This window comes from Myotis lucifugus, unplaced genomic scaffold (assembly GCF_000147115.1).
Source record: "Myotis lucifugus unplaced genomic scaffold, Myoluc2.0 scaffold_144, whole genome shotgun sequence".
Lineage (NCBI taxonomy): Eukaryota > Metazoa > Chordata > Mammalia > Chiroptera > Vespertilionidae > Myotis > Myotis lucifugus.
The window spans coordinates 3,117,852-3,137,412 of record NW_005871192.1 but is presented as its reverse complement, the minus strand read 5'-3'; the positions used below and the strand labels follow the sequence as shown (position 1 = coordinate 3,137,412).

General features: G+C 41.0%; 2 protein-coding genes across 2 annotated transcripts in view; one reads left to right on the top strand and one right to left on the bottom strand.

Annotated features, from left to right (window-relative positions):
• The window catches only part of PSIP1 (PC4 and SFRS1 interacting protein 1), a 67,009-nt gene extending 53,676 nt beyond the window's left edge, over positions 1–13,333 (bottom strand). The window contains exon 1 of the mRNA XM_023758908.1: positions 13,298–13,333. Coding sequence (XP_023614676.1) covers positions 13,298–13,333 — 36 coding nt within the window. The remainder of the gene's footprint in view (positions 1–13,297) is intronic.
• The window catches only part of CCDC171 (coiled-coil domain containing 171), a 235,555-nt gene continuing 223,830 nt past the window's right edge, over positions 7,837–19,561 (top strand). Inside the window, 3 exon segments of the mRNA XM_023758907.1 lie at positions 7,837–8,070; positions 14,779–14,919; positions 18,370–18,505. Of these exon segments, the coding sequence (XP_023614675.1) occupies positions 14,876–14,919; positions 18,370–18,505 (180 nt within the window). The 5' untranslated portion in view covers positions 7,837–8,070; positions 14,779–14,875.

The window sequence follows — 19,561 nt, the reverse complement described above, 5'->3', positions numbered from 1 at the left end:
CCGTACAGACTATTTTGGCAGCGTTCACTTCTCTTCCTTAGTTTGACTAATTGTTTACTCCCTTAAAATATTCCGATTACTTTTTAGGATGTTAATTCAGCAAAGTCGTACTTCATCTCTTCAGGTCTATTTGCGATTCATATAGTGAAAAACTGATCTTCAGATTGTGGCCTGCAGTTAGAGTACACCAGGCAGGTAGGCAGGTGAGCAATTTGGACCAGCCGTCCTCCAAGTGACCCTGTTGTCCGACTTCTGCTTTAGACCCTTTCCCCGGGATAGGGCCTAAACCGGCAGTCGGACATCCCTGCCCTGAGGCGGTCCCGGATTGGAGAGGGTGCAGGCTGGGCTGAGGGGAGACACCCCTCCCCCCCTGCACAAATTTCATGCACCAGGCCTCTAGTATTAAATAAACAGTATTAGAAAAAGCTATATAGATATATTTGTAAAGGAAGATATAATTAATAATTTTAAACAATATAAAAATAAAGGCACTCTTATTGTAAAAATATGAATACAGAGCTATGAAAACTAGACTATAATTTTATTTCCACTGATTATTCAGAAATTGTTTTCCTTTTTTCAGTGTTTCAGTGACATGGACATCTGGGGTTCAGAATTATTTTGTGTTGCATGCATTTAGTAGTTCCCAGAAAGGAGCGTGGCGGGGCCATTCTCACTGCTGGGGTGCCACAGGCTTCTATAAGCTGCAAAACAAGCTGAATGCCATTTTTGCTTTTTCTCATAAAAGTCAAATTGCCCTTATATTTCTTTCAATTAGCAAAAACAGGGACTGATGTAGGTCTTTCGTAAAAGAGAAGAGGTGTAATGTGAACTTTCGAAAAGCGGGAGATACCTGTATATCAATCAATATAATGGGCAAGATATTCTAATTCTGAATTGAATTTGCCTCCTACAATGATGTCTGGACTTCCAATTTCCTAATAATTATCAGAGAAATAAAAAACTTGAGTTTCATTTAAGGAGATGGATAAAACTCTCATTCTGAAGGCATTTTAAAGGGACCATGGGAAACAACATAAAGGTGCATTCTGATTACATCTCACTGGTATGCTTGTTTAATATACCACTTATAGTGTTCTCTACAGATGCAAAAATAGGCTTTTAGTTTTAAAACTTAGAAAATCAGTAAGATAAAGATACTTTCTTAACATAAACATAATTTCTGATAACTAATCAGTGATATTTATATTTAAAGGGAGTGAATGTAAGAATTATTCCACATTAATGTCATAAATAAGACAAAATCTATCATCTCTTTTGTTCAAAATTGTTCTGAGAATTCTATCCAGTGCAGCAAGGTAGGTAACAGAAGTGAGTTATACCTACCAAGACTCAACTACCAACAGAACATATTGTCATCATTTAGAGACAATGTATTAAAAAGTAATAGTTTTTCGAAAAAAACCTGTATGATTCTATTTATATAAATGTGAAAAATAGACAAAAGTAACCTATCTTGATAGAAATCAAGATACTGGTTGAATTTAGAGCACCAGTAGGGACTGAGACATGGTCCAGTTAGAGAAAGTAATAGGGGGAAATCCCATTTACAATAGCAAAAACCCAAGCCAAACGAAAGCAAACCTTTAAAACCTTGTAATAAACTTAAGAATCTGTAAGATTCATGGGCCAAAAACTATTAAGGTTTACTGAAGGATTTTAAAGAAAGTCTAGAATAAACAGAGAGGTATAACATATTATTGGATAGGAGACTCAATACCATAAAAATGTCAATTATCTCTTAAGTAATCTAAACATTTCATATAATTTCTTGAAAATTTGATTCTAAACCTCACCTGCATGGTTTGCCCATCTCATTTAGAAAAAGGGCCCTATACAACCTGTTTCCCTCCTATCACCTTTTATTCCTCATATCCTATCTCTCTGCCCTTTTCTCTGTCTTTAGCCACAGTAGCCTCCTTGTTACTTCTTCAACATGCCAGGCAAGGTCCTGCCTTAAACCCTGTGCAACTAACTGCTAGTCCCTCTTTCTGAAATGCTCTAAGTAGCTGAATGCTTTCTCCCTCACCACCTCCAGGTCTTTGCTCAAATGCCATCCACTTAGGGAAGCCTTAGCTGATTACCTAATCTAAAATGGGAACAACCCACTTACCCTCTACCACTCACATGTACTTTCTTTCCCACATTTTTTATAGCATTTATCTCCATCTGGAATGCTGTTTATTTATTTATTTGTTTGTTTGTTTGTTTATTTATTTATTTATTTATTTAACTTGTTTATTGCCTGTACCAACTGTTGACCCATTGTGACACACATGAACACACACACAAAAAATCCTTTTGATTAAAAAAGCTAAGTTTAGCCCTGGCCGGTTTTGCTCAGTGGACAGAGCGTCTGCCTGTGGATCGAAGGGTCCCGGGTTTGATTCTGGTCAAGGGCACATGCCCGGGTTGCAGGCTCAATCCCCAGTAGGGGGCATGCAGGAGGCAGCCAATGATTCCCTGTCATCGTTGATGTTTCTCTCCTTTCCTCTCCCTTCCTCTCTGAAACCAATAAAAATATATATTTTTAAAAGGCCAGTGACCTTCTGGGAATATATAAACACACACAGACACACACACACACACACACACACACACACACACACACACACACACAACTAAGTTTATACTACTCAGCCATAAGAAGAGATGAAATATTGCCATTTCAACAACACTGAATGACCTTGAGAATATCATGCTTAAGTAAAATAAGTTAAGAACCACATGATTTCACTCAGATGTGGGATATAAATCAGAAAGCATCAAATGAACTAACAAGAAAAACAAATGAATAAAAACTCAGACACAAACAACAGTATATGGTGGTTATCAGAGAGAAGGGGTGAGGGTTAATCAAGGGTAAAGGGGATCAAATATATGGTGACAAGAAGATTAGACTTTGGATGGTGGGCACACGATGCAATATACAGAACATGTATCATAGAAATGTACATTTGAAACCTATATAATCTTATTAACCAATGTTGACCCAATAAATGTAATTTTAAAAAAGTGCTAAGTTTATTTTACTTTGTTTAAGATAAAACATCACCTTGACAGAGTCTAAGGGGTGCCTCAAAATGAGAAAATTAAAGAAAGGCATTTACAGAGACTTAGGGCCTGGGCTGGGTGAGATTTTTAAGGCAGGTCTTGCAAGGTGGGGCACTCACTGGTTGGGAATGAGCAATTTATGATATAATAGCTTTGGAGTAGTGGGATCAGCGAAACAAGAATTTTAAAGTGAGTCCTGGTGAGCTAGCAGTTTTGATAAGTAAGCTGTTTAGTTAATTCATATTATATTTCCCAACCAACAATTAATATTCTTTTTTTTAAAATATATTTTATTGATTTTTTACAGAGAGGAAGGAAGAGAGATAGAGAGTCAGAAACATCGATGAGAGAGAAACATCGATCAGCTGCCTCTTGCACACCCCCCACTGGGGATGTGCCCGCAACCCAGGTACATGCCCTTGACCGGAATCGAACCCGGGACCCTTCAGTCCGCAGGCCGACGCTCTATCCACGGAGCCAAACTGGTTTCGGCAACAATTAATATTCTTGCTTTGTTATTTTTTAACACATGGACTGGATGGAGTACTGTTCGTTTAAATTGTATTGATTTTGCGAGAGTATAGTATTATCAGAATCCATAAGATTAAATCCTTTAAAAATATCCTTTAATGCAACTTCATTTAGATAAGTACCAATTTATGCTTGTAATCTTAAACCACCTGTGGGAATAATAGCTTACAGTTGGCATACAATATTATATTAGTTTCAGGTGTACACCCCGGTGAAACGTCCTAAGTGATCATCCTGGTAAATCTCGTACCCATCTGACCGCATACATTGACTACATTCCCTATGTACTTTACAACCCCGTGACTATTCTGGAACACCAATTTGTTCTTAATACCTTCACCTTTTTCACCTGTCCCCCCCCAAGCCCTCCTCCCATCTGGCAACCATCAAAATGTTCTCTGTGTCTGTGAGTCTGTTTTTATATCTAGGATGGGGAGGTAGAACTTCGGGGAGACTTTTGCTTTTCTACAGTTGCCCAATTTCTTAAGAGACCATGTATTATTGGAGTAAACAAAGATATTTGCATTTTTGAAAAAAAAAGTAGGTTAGATGTAAAACTATTTATCATAGTGCCTGGCACATATTATATGTTTAATAAACAATGTTATCTGGATTTAAAGCTTTTATATGACTTTATATATCTTAAAACTTTTAATATAAGTCCATGCCTACCTCTTATTACATTTATTCTCAAATATTTTGTGTTTCCGTTCTAATGTGAATGAGAGGAAAGACTTATTGTGAGAGTGAAGGCAAGGCTGGAACGGCAGGTAGGGACATGATTAGGGACCCTAGATTGATGAGAGAAAAGTTTAAGTTTCATCCAGTAAGGACTGAGGAGTCAATAAAATAATTGATCAAGAGGGTAATATAAGCATACAGAATGGGGATTGAAAGAACAAAGGACCAGGGCCGCTGAGAGCAATTATGGCAAGGCCTTGCAGTTCTAAGAATTGATATCAAAGCAGCTTAATTATCAAGCACCTGGTGTTTGAACCTTCTGGGGAAGGTTACTGAAGGTCAAAAGGATGCGGATCATCTGGTGTTTGAAACGCCATAAGGCTCACATGCATACAATAACAGGGAACACTCCCCTTGAGTCAGAAAGGAACACATATGCCCATAGGTCTGCTTTGGATATTTTCCTACCTTTTTCCCTACATGTTTGTCTTTTCTTTTGTTTCCCTTGCCTGAGGAGATACATACCAGAAAAAAACATTGCTATGAGAATGTCTACATTTTGATCCTTTTCTCTCATATTTGCGGGTTTAAAATGCCATAGATTTTAGTTGTCAACTTGTAAAGATGTTGAGAATTTGCACAGATGGGAGAGGTGAGTGACTTGCCTTAGGCCACAGTGAAGGTCCTGATCACAAGTGTCTGGGTATGAAGCAATGAGGAAACAAACGAAAATGTTTAGAAATAGGCGTAAAAAGAAGACAGAAGACTTAGGGAAAAAGTAGGACTTAATTGGTTCTTAGATTTAGGAATTGAGAGCTTGAGAGAAGAAAGTTTCTCTGAGCTTTTTCCTTTTAATTTGGGTGTCTAAGAGATTAGAAGTTTTATAAATAGTTAGAGGAGTAGTTTGGGGGGGCTCCAGTGGGAAGTTGGGAAAGATAATTAAGTTTGAGGTGTACTGAACTCAATATTGCCAAACATTAAAATGACACTGTTCCATTTGGAGTTAAAAATTCAAAACCAGAGCTCAGTTTATGATATTAGGATGTCAGGTGGACAAAAATAATTGAAAATGTAAGACCTAGAGTTCAAACCTACAGGAATGGGTGACATCACTGAGGAGGCTTATATGGGAAAATGTGAAGTTTGAGGGCAGAAATTCAGAAAATATCACTTTGAGGGGTAAGAAAGGGATAACAGTTCCCTGAACACCAGCAAAAAGGGCAGAGTTGGAGAAACCAAGAGAAGAGAAATCTGAGGACGATCACTGTCCATGATTTCAAGGGGCCTGGGATTGGCAACGAGGTTGCTATTGACTATAGAAGTTGTTTTGGTGGAGTGCTAGTAGAGATAAATTGAATTATATCTCAAAAATATGTTTTTCTTTTTGAAGGGAGGAGGGAAAGAAACACTGAGGATCGAGTTCAAAACCCTAGCATATGGCCTGACCTGGAATCGAACCAGCGACCTTTTGGTGCATGGGATGACACTTAAGCAACTGAGCCATACCAGCAGCCAGGGCACTCTAAGTATTTTAAAACAGTCAGACTTATCATGTAATTATTATAATAATTACAATAATGCCTTTCATTAGCTTCGTTGCTTAATAAACTAAGCAGGCCCTCTGTGATCTGGTTCTGCTTATTTCTCCAGTCTCATATCTTATTCCCCACTCCACTCTAACCTTAAGACTGCAGGCAGAGCTTCTTCCAGTTTTCCAGATGCCTCATGCATTTTTATGTGCTGGTGTTTGTAGCTTACACATCTTCCAATTCCATCTCAGTTTGGTGAAGCCTTTGGGGGTGCTCAAGCCTTTTGATATTAACTTCTAGTTCCCATGTGTGAATATTAATACCCTGTATTCCTGTCATCTAGCACCAGGCTGGGTATATAGTCTGTATTCCATAATTGTTAAGTGAACAAATAAATGAAGAAAGCAAGTCTTTATGTTGCACCTATTTTTCACTAAAAAAAAGTGTGCAGTATAGTATATTTGGCATTTATTCTTGCCACACAATATTCAATTTTGTGATTTTTGTTTAAGCATAAACAAGCTCTGGCCAGGGAGCTCAGCTGGTCAGAGTGTCATCCTGATATGCCAAGGTTTCGGGTTCCATCCCCAGTCAGGGCACATACGAGTATAAGAATCAACCAATGAATGCATAAATAAGTGGAATAACAAATAGATTTTCTCTCTCTCTCTCTCTCTCTCTCTCTCAAAAATCAATACAAAACATAAATAAGAAATTTTATAAAATACTAGTTAAAACTTGCAAAGTATAAAAAAGCCTTAATCTCATTAGCCTGTTGTAATTTTCCATTTAATTTCTAAATGTAAGAGTGGGCTATATTGTCCTTTCCATAAACTCTTTTTTTATTTTTTTGGAAGCAACCATTCTCTTTCTGGTAAAAATTATGAGGAAGTGGGATGGGTCTCCTTTTAAAATACAAATGACTACACTCAGACCAATGGAAGTTTCAGTACTACTAGAACCAAATCTCAATTTATATTCGCATTTACTAGTATGGCTGTTGGTTCGCCCCAGGGAGACGGGAAAGATGGTCCCCTACACCTGATTTCAGGTTGATTACAATAAACTGGGAACAATTTGAGCATAAAAGGCTCATTTTGCATTAGGCACCTTTTTTTTGGAGAGGAGGCGACGGTGGTGAAAATAAAATGCTTAATCAAACTCCCGCCAATTTGCAATGTTCTTTGGGGAAGAGGGTTTCAAAAGCCAAGGAACAAAAGAGGATTTGGTTTTCCAATTTCCCAGAGGGGGCAGCAGATTGTGAAGCAGCTACTGGGAGAAACCGAAGTATAATTATCAACCAGAGGAAGGCGGGTGTGCGTGTGTCTGTGTGTGTCTATGTGTGCTCGGAGCTGGGGGCGGGAGCAGGGGGTAGGAGAGACGTTCCACATGCTAAGGATCCAAGGTCTTTTTTTATGCGAGGTACCTCGTTATGTAATATTTATAACGAAAGGCGCTGCAACAGCACCGGCGCCCTGGCCCGCCTCCTTCTGGCCCAATTTACAACCATAAGCTGGGATACAATGGGGACGGGAGGAGGGGACACAAAGCGCGGTGCCGGCGGAGAGCGGTCTAAACTGCGGGAAACAGGCCGCTTGTGCAGCAGGCGAGCGGAGAGAATTTCCCTCTGGCTCGGGGCCGCCCTGGCTCCGAGGATCAGCGGGGAGGCCAGTTTTACCCGCAGGGTCCGGATCCGACCTGAGATGCTTATTCAGTGGGCCCTGTGGGGATGCTGAGACCGTAACCTGGGTCCCCACGCTGGGACCACCACCCTGGAGCGCGGGTCGGGGCATTTTCAAGCCGGGAGGAGGCGCGTGGGGAAGGCGCCGCTCTCCAGCAACGGCGCATGCGCGGGCCCTCCTGCCAGCGCAGCCGCGCAGCCCGCGGCCCGCGGTTCTTCCTCCAATCGGAGCCCCGCGTTCTCCGCGTGCGTCTCCCGGAGCTGCGGCCGCGGGAGGCGGGGCGAGGAGGGGGCCGGGCGGGGCGGGGCGGGCCGGAGGCGGGCGAAAGTCTGGGAAGCTCTGCGAGCGGAGTGGAGTCTCCGGAAGTGGCCGTTGTAAACACCGTCTCCAGGGGGTTTGTCCCCTCGCAGCCCACCTTTGCTATTGGTTCACCACCCCCGGGTCCTAGGCTCAGTCCGGTCCAAACAGTGTTTGCTTTGATTTGACCCCCGCGACCAGCCTGGGCCTGAGATTTGAAGCTGCCCCTGGGGTCCCTCCCGGGTGTGCGGTCTGGACCACGGGAGCCCCCGGAGGTAACCGCGGGCTGGGAGGCCTTGGAGGTGGAGGAGTTGGGCGGGAGGTGTAGGGAGGCCCGGGATGGGGGGCTGCAGGGGGTGTGGAGGGAGATCGAGGTAGTTTGGGACTGTCCCGGGGCTGTTCGCGTCCTCGGTGGGGACACGCCTTCGACCCCGGGGCTGGGCCTCCCCGCCCGCCGGGAGGAGGTGCTCCTCGGAGCATCCCAGCCCGACGCCGCTGCCGCCGTTCCCCGGAGACGGGGCAGGGACCCGAGGGCGGGACCCGGGGGCCTGGGCTTGCAGCTTCTTAGGTTTACAACTCAAGACTGCGGAGCCCAACCTCCCAAGAATCAGGAAAAGCCCTTCGAGGTCAGGGACCACGTCGTTTTCATTCTGTTTTTTTTTTTTTTTTTAATTTAATTTTATTGACTTTTTACAGAGAGGAAGGGAGAGGGCTACAGAGTTAGAAACATCGATGAGAGAGAAACATCGATCAGCTGCCTCCTGCACACCACCCCCTACTGGGGATGGGCCTGCAACCAAGATACATGCCCTTGACCGGAATCGAACCCGGGACCCTTCAATTCGCAGGCGGACGCTCTATCCACTGAGCCAAACCAGTCAGGGCCCTCGTTTTCATTCTTAAAAAAAAACACAGACATGCCAGCCACACACTGGGTTCTGTAGATGTTTGATCCATGAAAGAATGAGTTGGGCGAGGCTGTCTCCTGTAGTTTCTGCAGCTTCCCCCCAAGACTCTAAAGACTTAGGAGAACCGGCTCTTTCCCCGGGGCTGTCAACTGTCTGCAGGAATCGGGCCTCCTTTGGAGAGTTCTTTTTTCCATTATGAAAACTTTCCTAGGAGAGTACATACGTAATCCAGCTGAAGCAGATCTCAAATGATACTTGCATGGGAAGCAATTTCAGTTGGTTTCCAAATCTTTTGAATACGTTATAAGTCGATATTTTATAGTTGTATAGTCTTGGAGAAAAGAGCCCACCGTTTTGTCACTTGTTTTATGGAACAGTTAGTGCTTAGTAACAACCCAACGATGGTAGATCAGGAAACGAACGTGCTTTCCCAGGAAATAAAGAGGAAGCAAAGGCGATGCAACCCAAGAGGAAAGGTGAAGGGAATGGTTTTAGTCTGGAGTTTTCTATATTAGTCCTGGCATAGACTATTAGCTGTGACACCTCAGGCAGATCACCTGAATTCCCCAGGCAATAGATTCCTTTTTTTCTTTTTTATTGAGTTAATTGGGGTGACACTGGTTAATAAAATTATATAGGTATTAGGTGTACAAGTTTATAGTACATCATCTGTATATTATATTGCCTGTTCACCACCCTAAGTCAAGGCTCTTTACATCACCATTTATCCCCCCTCTACCCTTTCCTACCTTCCCCCACCCCTCCTTCCCTCTACTGGTCACCATACTTTTGTCTGTGTCTTTGAGGTTTTTTTTTTGGTTTGTTTTTTTCCTTAATCCCTTCACCTTTTTCACCTAGCCCCGAAAAACCCTTCCTGGAATAGATTCCTTATTTGTCAGAACAAGAGGATGGACTTGGTATTTAAAGTCTCATTGAATCCCCAGTAGTTGCTCTTTAGTGTGGGTTCCTGTCAGAGAAGTGAGTTAATTGGGGTGACACTGGTTAATAAAATTATATAGGTATTAGGTGTACAAGTTTATAGTACATCATCTGTATATTATATTGCCTGTTCACCACCCTGTATCTACCCCTGTTCATCAGTCCATACTGGTCCCCTTTATTTGTCCCAACCTCACTGGAGTAGTCTCAACCTCACCAGGGCCGTCTGAGCCTCACCAAGGCCGTTTCAACCTTTGAGGGTTTTTTTATGTTTTTTTCCTTAATCCCTTCACCTTTTTCACCTAGCCCCGAAAAACCCTTCCTGGAATAGATTCCTTATTTGTCAGAACAAGAGGATGGACTTGGTATTTAAAGTCTCATTGAATCCCCAGTAGTTGCTCTTCAGTGTGGGTTCCTGTCAGGGAAGGGGACCTCGGCAGGTCAGTTTTGAAAGTTCACGAGGCAGACTGTACGATTCTTTCAAGACTCTGATCATATGCCTGTTTCATGTGCCAGCTCTTGGAATGGGCAGACTTCTACTTTTTTTAAAAAAATATATATTTCTTTATAGATTTCAGAGAGGAAGGGAGAGGGGGAGAGAGAGAAACATCAATGATGAGAGAGAATCATTGATCGGCTGCCTCTTGCACGCCCTCTACTGGGGATCGAGCCCGCAACCCAGGCATGTGCCCTTGGCCGGAATCGAACCTGGGACCCTTCAGTCCGCAGGCTGACACTCTATCCATTGAGCCAAGCCGGCTAGGGCCAGACTTCTCCTACTTTCATCTGCTGCTCTCAAATTAGCCTGCCATGCTTTTCATGAAACATCTGTTGGCTCTTTGGGGGATCTGTCTAATGCAGCCTGTATTTCCCTTGCTTTCTTCTCTATAGACACGTTGACTCCTGTGCAGATTTTGTGGCTGTTTGTGGCTTGCCCTTACTCATTTTTTTAATTGATTTTAAGAGAGAGAGAGGGGGTGAGAGAGAAACATCGATTTGTTGTTCCACTTATTTATACATTCATTGGTTGCTTCTTGTAGGTGCCCTGACTGGGGATCGAACCTGCAACCTTAGCATATCTGGACGATGCTCTAATCAACTAAGCTATCCAGTGGCCAGGGCCTGCCCTTATTCATTGGTATTTTGTGGTTCTTTTTGGTAAATACTGCTCATGACCATCTAGTTTCTTTATCTAGTTACCTTAGATAGGATTTATACAAGCTCCCTCACTTAAATTCATAAGGAAATTAGCCTATAGAAAAACAAAGAGACGTATAAACACACACAGGTGGGGCTGGTGTGAGAACTCATTTTTTTATTTGACCTATCACTCAACTTATTTTTTCTTTTTGACCCTACAAGAGCATTCTCAAGCTTCTTATTCATATAAGTTTTCTATTGTCGTATAATATCTACCATAAACTTAGTGGCTTAAAGCAGCACCCATTTCTTATCTCTCAGGAGTCTGGGCACAGCTTAGGTGGGCCTTCTGTCCAGTTTTACTGGGTTATAGTCAAGGCACCAGCTGGGCTGTGCTCTCATCTGACGGCTTGACTGAGAAGAATCTGCTTCCGCCCTAGCTGGTTTGGCTCGGTGGCTAGAGAATCAGCCTGTGGACTGAAGGGTGCCGGGTTTGATTCCAGTCAAGGGCACATGCCAGGGTTGCAGGCTCGATCCCCAGTGTGGGGTGTGCAGGAGGTAGCCGATCAATGATTCTCTCTCATCATTGATGTTTCCAACTCTTTCTCCCTCTCTTCCTCTCTGAAATCAATAAAAATATATTTTAAAAAAAGAATCTGCTTCCCAGTTCATTCGGGTTGTTGACAGGATTTCTTTCCTCTTGGCCTCTGTATGACAGGGATCTGACTTTTCACTGGCTGTGGGCTGGCGGCGGCCTGCAGTTCCCTGCCATGTGGCCCTCTCCAGAGGCAGTTCCCAGCATGGCAGTTTGCATCTTGAAGGCCAGGAGGAGATTGTCATTCTGCTAAGACAGCATCTTATAAAACATAGTGTGATCGCAGGAGTGGTATTCCATCATCTTTGCCATCTTCTGTTGGTTAGAAACAAGTCACAGGTTCTGCTCACAGAAGTGGGGGGGTGGGAGGTTTATAAGAGAGAAACATCATGGGGCAGTGGTGGGGACCTGTTACATTATCTGTATCAATGATCTGGAAACCGATGAAACGTGCTCTTGAGCTACAGAAGACACTTTCTAGAGGACCGCTCAGATGTGTAGATGTTAGATACCAAAATAATGCACTGAAAAATGATCACTCTCTCCAATTTAGCTTTATGGACACAACTTTGTTAAAATTTGGTAAACTCTTCCCACACTTCTTTGCCCAAGATAGAAACAAAACAAAGAACAACAGACATTATTAAGGTCCTAACAGTGTAAATTATTTGCCTGTGAGATAGAGGTTCTGTTTGTGCCTGTTGTGACATATGCACACACATGTGTTTTTAATCTTTTCACAAAAACACACATTTTATATACCTACGTTTGAGCCTTGGACATTACTCTTATATATAGAAGAGTCCATTCCTTGTAAGTTCTAACTTTTGAACTTCTATTCTGAAGGGAGTTCCTCTGGAGGGACCACTGGAGGCATGTGGTAAGGTACAAAGACTGGGGTTCAGTATCAGAAAAGCTTGATTAAGACCTTAGTGTCCCCCACTTAGTAGCTTTCTGCTCTTAGGCAAGTCATTTGGTCTTTCTGAATCAAAAGAGTTTCGGTACTTGTATTAAAGATGACAAACCTTAGGTAAAAGAACTTATGGTTCAATTGTATGTATCAGCTGTGGCCTTGTACAAAGAGCTTGGGCTTTTGCGTTAGATATTTATGAGTTGAAATCTTGGTCCTAACTAACTATGTGACTTTTGGCAAGTTACTTCTGATCTCTGAGTCTTAGTTTTCTCTGTTGAAAATGGGATCATCTTTACATCTTTACATCCTTACAGTGTTGTAATGATCAGAGTTCTATATAAAAAATACCAAGTACAGTGCTTGGCACTGTAGTAGGTGCTCAATACTAGTAAATGAATGACAGTGGTATTTGATTATCTACCATATTCCCCAACTTTGTCTGTTAGGTGCCTGGAGAACTAGAATTTCTCTCCCCACAACCAGATCTTGGTAAAAATTACGTCCCCTTTGTCCTAGGTCAGACTTCTGTTGTCAGCGACATGAATCACTGTGTTAAAGATCCCTTGGTGTCTATCTGTAGGAACCATTCGTCAGTTTTCAGGACCATGGTTGAATCTACATCCCAGTTGGCTTATTCGAGTTTCTTTTCTTTCAATGTTCTCTCTCAGGGTTGTGAGAGCAGGGACAGAACAGTTTAGCCTTTTTTTTTTTTTGGTCTTCTAGATATCCCTATACACCCACAATTTCCCTAAACAATTCTTTTATTACATCTTTCCCTCAGACTAAATCACCTCCTGTATCACCTACACCCTTCCTTTGTCAGGGATAATTATGTTTTCTCAGAGGGTTCTGTGTTCAGTAATAGAAGTTGATAGTTACTGAGCACTGTATATGTGCTATTTGTACTTAAATTTCAAATGCATGAGTGAGGTTGATACAGTTATCTGCTGCTTATGGTTGAGGAAACAGGCTCAGAGAGCTTAAGTGACTTGCCCACTGCCACATACTTGTAAGATACTTATTGGAATTCTACCAAAGCCCATTGTCGATCTTAGTATATTGGACTTCTGCTGGGGAGATACTTGTGGGTTCTTGATATTTGTGCCAATGTGGACTTAATTAATTACAGTTATCTCTCTGTTTAAAATGTTTGCCCAGAGACTCCTTTATACAATAGTTAAGTAATTTAAGTGGTTGGCTCTGTATAATTTGGAATATGTCCCATAGAAGAGGGTTCCAGTGAGAAGGCCAGTGGAAGTGACGAATGCTCTCTTCTTTCTTTCTTCTTCAATCCCTTAGGACAGGGGTGGGGCACCTTTTCCCTGCCAAGGGCCATTTGGATATTTTTAAGATCATTCTCGGGCCATACAAAATTATCAGCTTAAAAATTAGCCTGCTATATCTGGTCAAACATTTAATTAACTCACCCTAATGCCTTGGCAGGGCCAGACCAAAGGATTTTGGGGGCCTTATATAGCCCGTGGGCTGGACGTTCCCTACCCCTGCCTTAGGAGAAGGCCTTTGAAAATTACCATGAGATCTTTTATTTGGGAATACTTTGGTCTTTGATTGTAAGATTGCCTTAAAAATATTTCATTTATTCAAAAACCTTTGAGAACCCAAAAATAACCCTGGACTTCATTTTCTTTCAGACTGATTTTTATGCCCTACAGATAGGCACTACGTATTTCTTCTCCAGTTTAAGAAGAATTTGTCACTATTTTTTAACAATTTTTTATTTTTATTTGCAAATAAAAATAATCTAATAGCATTGCCTTGTTCTTACAAAAAGGGACCTCTTTGCCCAGTTGGCATGGCTCAGTAGTTGAGTGTAGACTTATGAACCAGGAGATCATGGTTCGATTCCCAGTTAGGGCACATGCCTGGGTTGCGGGCTGATCCCCGATGTGGGGTGTGCAGGAGGCAGCCTATCAATGATTGTCTCATTGTTGATGTTTCTATCTCTTTCTCCCTCTCTGAAATCAATAAAAATATAATAAAAAAGAAGGAACATCTTTTTTACATTTTGTCATTTTAGTTTCTATTCTTTTATTATTATTATTATTTTGTTGTTGTTGTTGTTAATCCTCACCCAAGGATATTTTTTTCATTGATTTTTAGAGAGAGTGGAAGGGAGGGGAGAGACAAAGAGAAAGAGAAACATTGATGTGAGAAAGACACATAGATTGGTTGCCTCCTGCAACTGGGGCCGGGGATCGAGCCTGCAACCCAGGTACATGCCCTCGACCAGGAATCAAAACTGGGACCCTTTAGTCCACTGGCCAATGCTCTAACCACTGAGAAAAACCATCTAGGGCTGCTTCTAATTTTTAAAAAAGAAGTAAAACATGGCTTTTGAAAATATAAGTATTTATGTTTGATAGACAATAATTTAAAAATACAAAGAAGCCGAAGAACAAAAGAAAAATCACCCGTAGTCTCAGATTCACATATATAACCACTGTTGTATTGTTTACTATTTTAACAGACTTTAGTCCATCTAACCTGTAAGTCACAGACATCTTGGACAATTTTAATCATCAATAACAGTGGGGTATTTCGCAAAAGAGTTGGAAGACTTCACCATGAGTTTAAACACTTCAAGTAATGTTACTGTTGATATCCAAAGGTAAGCCTCCAGTCTTCTTCTTTAGTTGAAGATTGCTTTTGGTTGCAAGGCACAGGGAGAAGTCAGTTGGAGGGACTGATTGTAAGAATTCTCATGGTATGGTAAGGGAAGTAGGAATTTCATGGGACTGAAGGAGCAGGAAGGATGCCCCTGGAGACCTTGTGCTGCAATTTGTGCTCCTTTGTTAATCGGTCCACAAAAGTCAAAGTGTCTGCGATTTCTTTTGTCCCTATATATTTGCTTATTCTTTTTCACCTTTCTAAATCTTTTCTTTTCCTCATATTTATGCTTTTTCACATTTGTGTGTGGTGATTACTTGGGCTGACCATAATCTCTCTGGTTCTGAGCCTTCACTTTCCTCAGTGCCGTAACTCGAGTTCACGACTTATGTAGCAGGAGGTTGGCCAAATGGGGAGGGACTGCGGGAGGGCTCCAGGGCATGTCCAGCCTGTCTCGCTCACTCCAGATCAGCAGGACCCCAGCAGCAAGCTAACCTACAAGTCAGAGCATCTTCCCCCTGGTGGTCAGTGTACGTCATAGCAAGCGGTTGAGCAACCTTAGCATATCATTAACGTGTTACGCTTTGATTGGTTGAACGGATGACCAGACACTTAGCATATTAGGCTTTTATTATATAGGATACATATATGTGTGTATTTTAATGCAAATAATACATGCATTTTTAGAAAAATTAAAAAATGCAAATGAAAAACAATAGAACTACTTATAATCCTATTAGAGTTAACTACTACTAATATTTTGGCACATACTTTTCCATACCATACCTTATGAACATATAAATGTATTGAATAAATATATATTTGAAAAATTAGAGTAAATGTTTCACTTCACATTACTTAGTATCTGTCTTTCAATTTTTGGGGGAACATCTTACTATATATATCTGCCGTAATTTTTAATAGCTATGTTACTCTTCAGAATTCTAGAATCTGGGTAAATGAAGTTATTTATTTATTTTTATTTTTAAAATATATTTTATTGATTTTTTACAGAGAGGAAGGGAGAGAGATAGAGAGTTAGAAACATCGATCAGCTGCCTCCTGCACATCTCCCACTGGGGATGTGCCCGCAACCCAGGTACATGCCCTTGACCGGAATCGAACCTGGGACCTTTCAGTCCGCAGGCTGATGCTCTATCCACTGAGCCAAACCGGTTTTGGCAAATGAAGTTATTTAAACTCCACTATTTACCACTAATCTACTTCTGTTTCTATAGATTTGCCTTTTATGAACAATTCACGTAAATGGAATTATACAATACAAGGTCTTTTGTGTCTGGCTTCTTTCGCTGGGCATGTTCTTCAGGTTTATTATGTTGTAGCATTTATCAGTACTTGCTTTTTTTTTATATTTTTATTGATTTTTTACAGAGAGGAAGGGAGGAGGATAGAGAGTTAGAAACATCAATGAGAGAGAAACATCGATCAGCTGCCTCCTGCACACCCCCCACTGGGGATGTGCCCGCAACCAAGGTACATGCCCTGACGGGAATCGAACCTGGGACCCTTCAGTCCACAGGCCTACGCTTTATCCACTGAGCCAAACCGGTCAGGGCCAGTACTTGCTTTTTAATGCTCAATAGTATTCCATTGTATGCATATTCAATGTTTTGGTTACCCATTCACCAGTTAATGGACATTTGGGTTGCTTCCACTTTTTGATTATTATGTTGTGAACATTTGTGTACAAGTCTTTGTGTGGGTATATGATTTCATTTGTCTTGGGTAGATTCTTAGGAATAGCATTATTTTATCCTATAGTAAACTTACGTTAATTTTTAAAAGAAACTTTCAGATTATATTCTAAAGTGACTGGGAATCGAACTGTGACCTTCTGGTTCATAAGTCCAGGCTCAACCACTGAGCCACGCTGGTCAGGCAAAAAAAGCCCCAGTTTTAAAACGGGAAAAACACCTGAATAGGCTTTTCACCAATGAAGATAGACAAATGGCAAAAAAAGCACATGCAAAGATGCTCAACAACATTACTCATTAGGAAAATACAAATTAAATCACTATGATACATCGCTTCACACTCATGAGAATGAATAGAATAAAAAACTCAAAAAATAGGTGTCGGTGAGGATGTGGATAAACTAAAACCCTCATACAGTGCTGGTGGAAATATAAAATGATGATTGGAAGCTCACTGTGTGAGGCTTTGTGTTTGTGGCATTCTCTGTTTTGCTGGAAAACTTCTAGCATCAGCATTTTTAGGTCTTTTCACTATGCTGGTAGACTATCCAGGGAAGACCTTTCCAATTTCTTCTTGGTTGCCATTGTTCTGGCAGACAAGAAGTATTAGAAGACCAGGGCTCTCATCTATTATATACATTTTTACTTGAGTTTCTTGATGTTAGTATGGATCCCTTAGCTTAGCCCATTTGTATCTGATGTCTCCAATCCAGAGACCTTCTGTTTTATCCTGTCCAGGGAATAAACCCCTAATATCCTGCCAGAGTGGGGAAAAGATTGGTACTCAGTTGTGTGATGTATAAGGTAGAGGACTTGATCTCATTATTAATTTGGTAGACTTTGAACCAGTCCTGTTTCCTGCTCTATTTCACCTCCATTTTCAAAGGTGTTGCCAATGAATTGAGTTTGTTGGACTCTGGTGTAAATCAGGTTGCTTTCCCCACTGTTGACTTAGAATTTAACTCTCATACGTGAATCAGTTACCACTTGCTCGCCTGCCTTCCAGCTTTCAATATTTTATTGCTATTGGCTCATCTTCTGTGTTCTTTTTTCTTGTGAGTTTGTACCTCTAAGTTATCTTTACTGTTGTTATTATTTTTAAAAAATATTTTAAAATTGATTTTTAGAGAGAGAGCGAGGAACATTGATGTGAGAAACATTGATAGGCTGCCTGCATGCCCCTTCCCTAGGAGTGAGCCCATAACCTGGGCATGTGCCCTGACCAGGAATCGAACCGGCGGCCTTTTGGTGCAGGGGACAACACCCAACCAACCAGCCAGGGCCTTTTGCTGTTATTTTAATTAAAATTTTAATTTTAATTTTGGGGGGCTTTAGGATGCCCTTTTAATGCAGGAATCTGTATTCTCTTATTTATACTTTTCTTTTGGTAATATATATTACATGTATAGTAAGTAAAATATTTTAAAAAGGTAAAAAGGAAAGAACTTAGTCTCTTGCAAAACTGCCCAGCTTGTGATAGGATCAGACAGCCTCAAGTACCAATCTTGAACAATGTGGTGATTTTCTAATGGACAGTGGTTTGTTTCTAGTTGTATACTGTTTTGCATTTCTACCTAGCAATCAACATCTTTTACTAGATTGTAAGTTTTTTTGGGGGGGGCAGGACCATATCATGTTCTCTGAGGGTTTTTTTGGAAAAATAGTTATCAGAAATACCAGAAGTGCTGGAAATATACTTATGGAGAATTGTATTTTATTATGATCTCATTTTATAGGTTGAAGACTGTCTCACCTGATGTAAAACAAATGCCTAAAAGTGAAGCAGAATTGGATATTACTACTGATTTCAGAAAGAAACTCCATCGGGCTAAGAGAGAAAAATTAGAAATAACAACTAAGCACAATGCAGAGGTAGAATTTATTTTCTTCTCCAATAATGTTAAAAATAGATTAATTTAGATTCATTTTGCCTTGGCCCAGTGGCTCAGTTGGTTGGAGCCTCATCCCTTACACCAAAATGGTGGTGGGTTCGATTCCCGGTTTGGATGGGTACAGGAGGCAACTGATTGGTTTTTCTCACATTGATGTTTCTCTCTCTCTCTCAAGTTAATAAGTAAAATATCCTCAAGTGAGGAATTAAAAAATTAAGTTCATTTTATATTACAAACTCTATGTTTAACACTTATCATCATAACATTTTTGTGCTTAAAAGGGACTTATAAGGAAAATGGATTTTTTTAAAAAAATTATTTTATTAATTTTTTTTTTTTTACAGAGAGGAAGGGAGAGGGATAGAGAGTTAGAAACATCAATGAGAGAGAAACATTGATCAGCTGCCTCCTGCACACCCCCTACTGGGGATGTGCCTGCAACCAAGGTACATGCCCTTGACTGGAATCAAACCTGGGACCCTTCAGTCCGCAGGCCGATGCTCAGCCAAACCAGTTAGGGCATGGGTTTTTTTTTTTTTTTATATAGTGGAATTGCATAGGAGTGTTAAAGTAGAAATTTAATTAATTATTGTGTTTATTTGTATGTTGTCTTAAATTTATTTTAATTAATAGGTCATCTTGATTAAAATATTGATGAATGCATTGGTGACTAAAAGATTTGTAAATTAGACATTTTTGAAATCTTAATGTAGGTTTCTTTTGGTCTCAGTCATACAACAATCTCTTAAACAAGGAAATTTGAGTATGAAACTTTTAATCTCTGTAATTTATAAATTTTTAATTTTTTATATTACTCTACGTTTTATTTTATTAGTATGTGTGTATGTATATATGTATTGTATATGCATACTAGAGGCCCGGTGCACGGATTCGTGCACCAGTGGGGTTTCTCAGCCTGGCCTCCAGGGATCGGGCCGAAACTGGCTCTCTGACATCCCCCGAGGGGTCCCAGATTGCAAGAGGGTGCAGGCCAGAGAATGAGGGACCCCACCGGTGCATGATTGGGGCTGGGGAG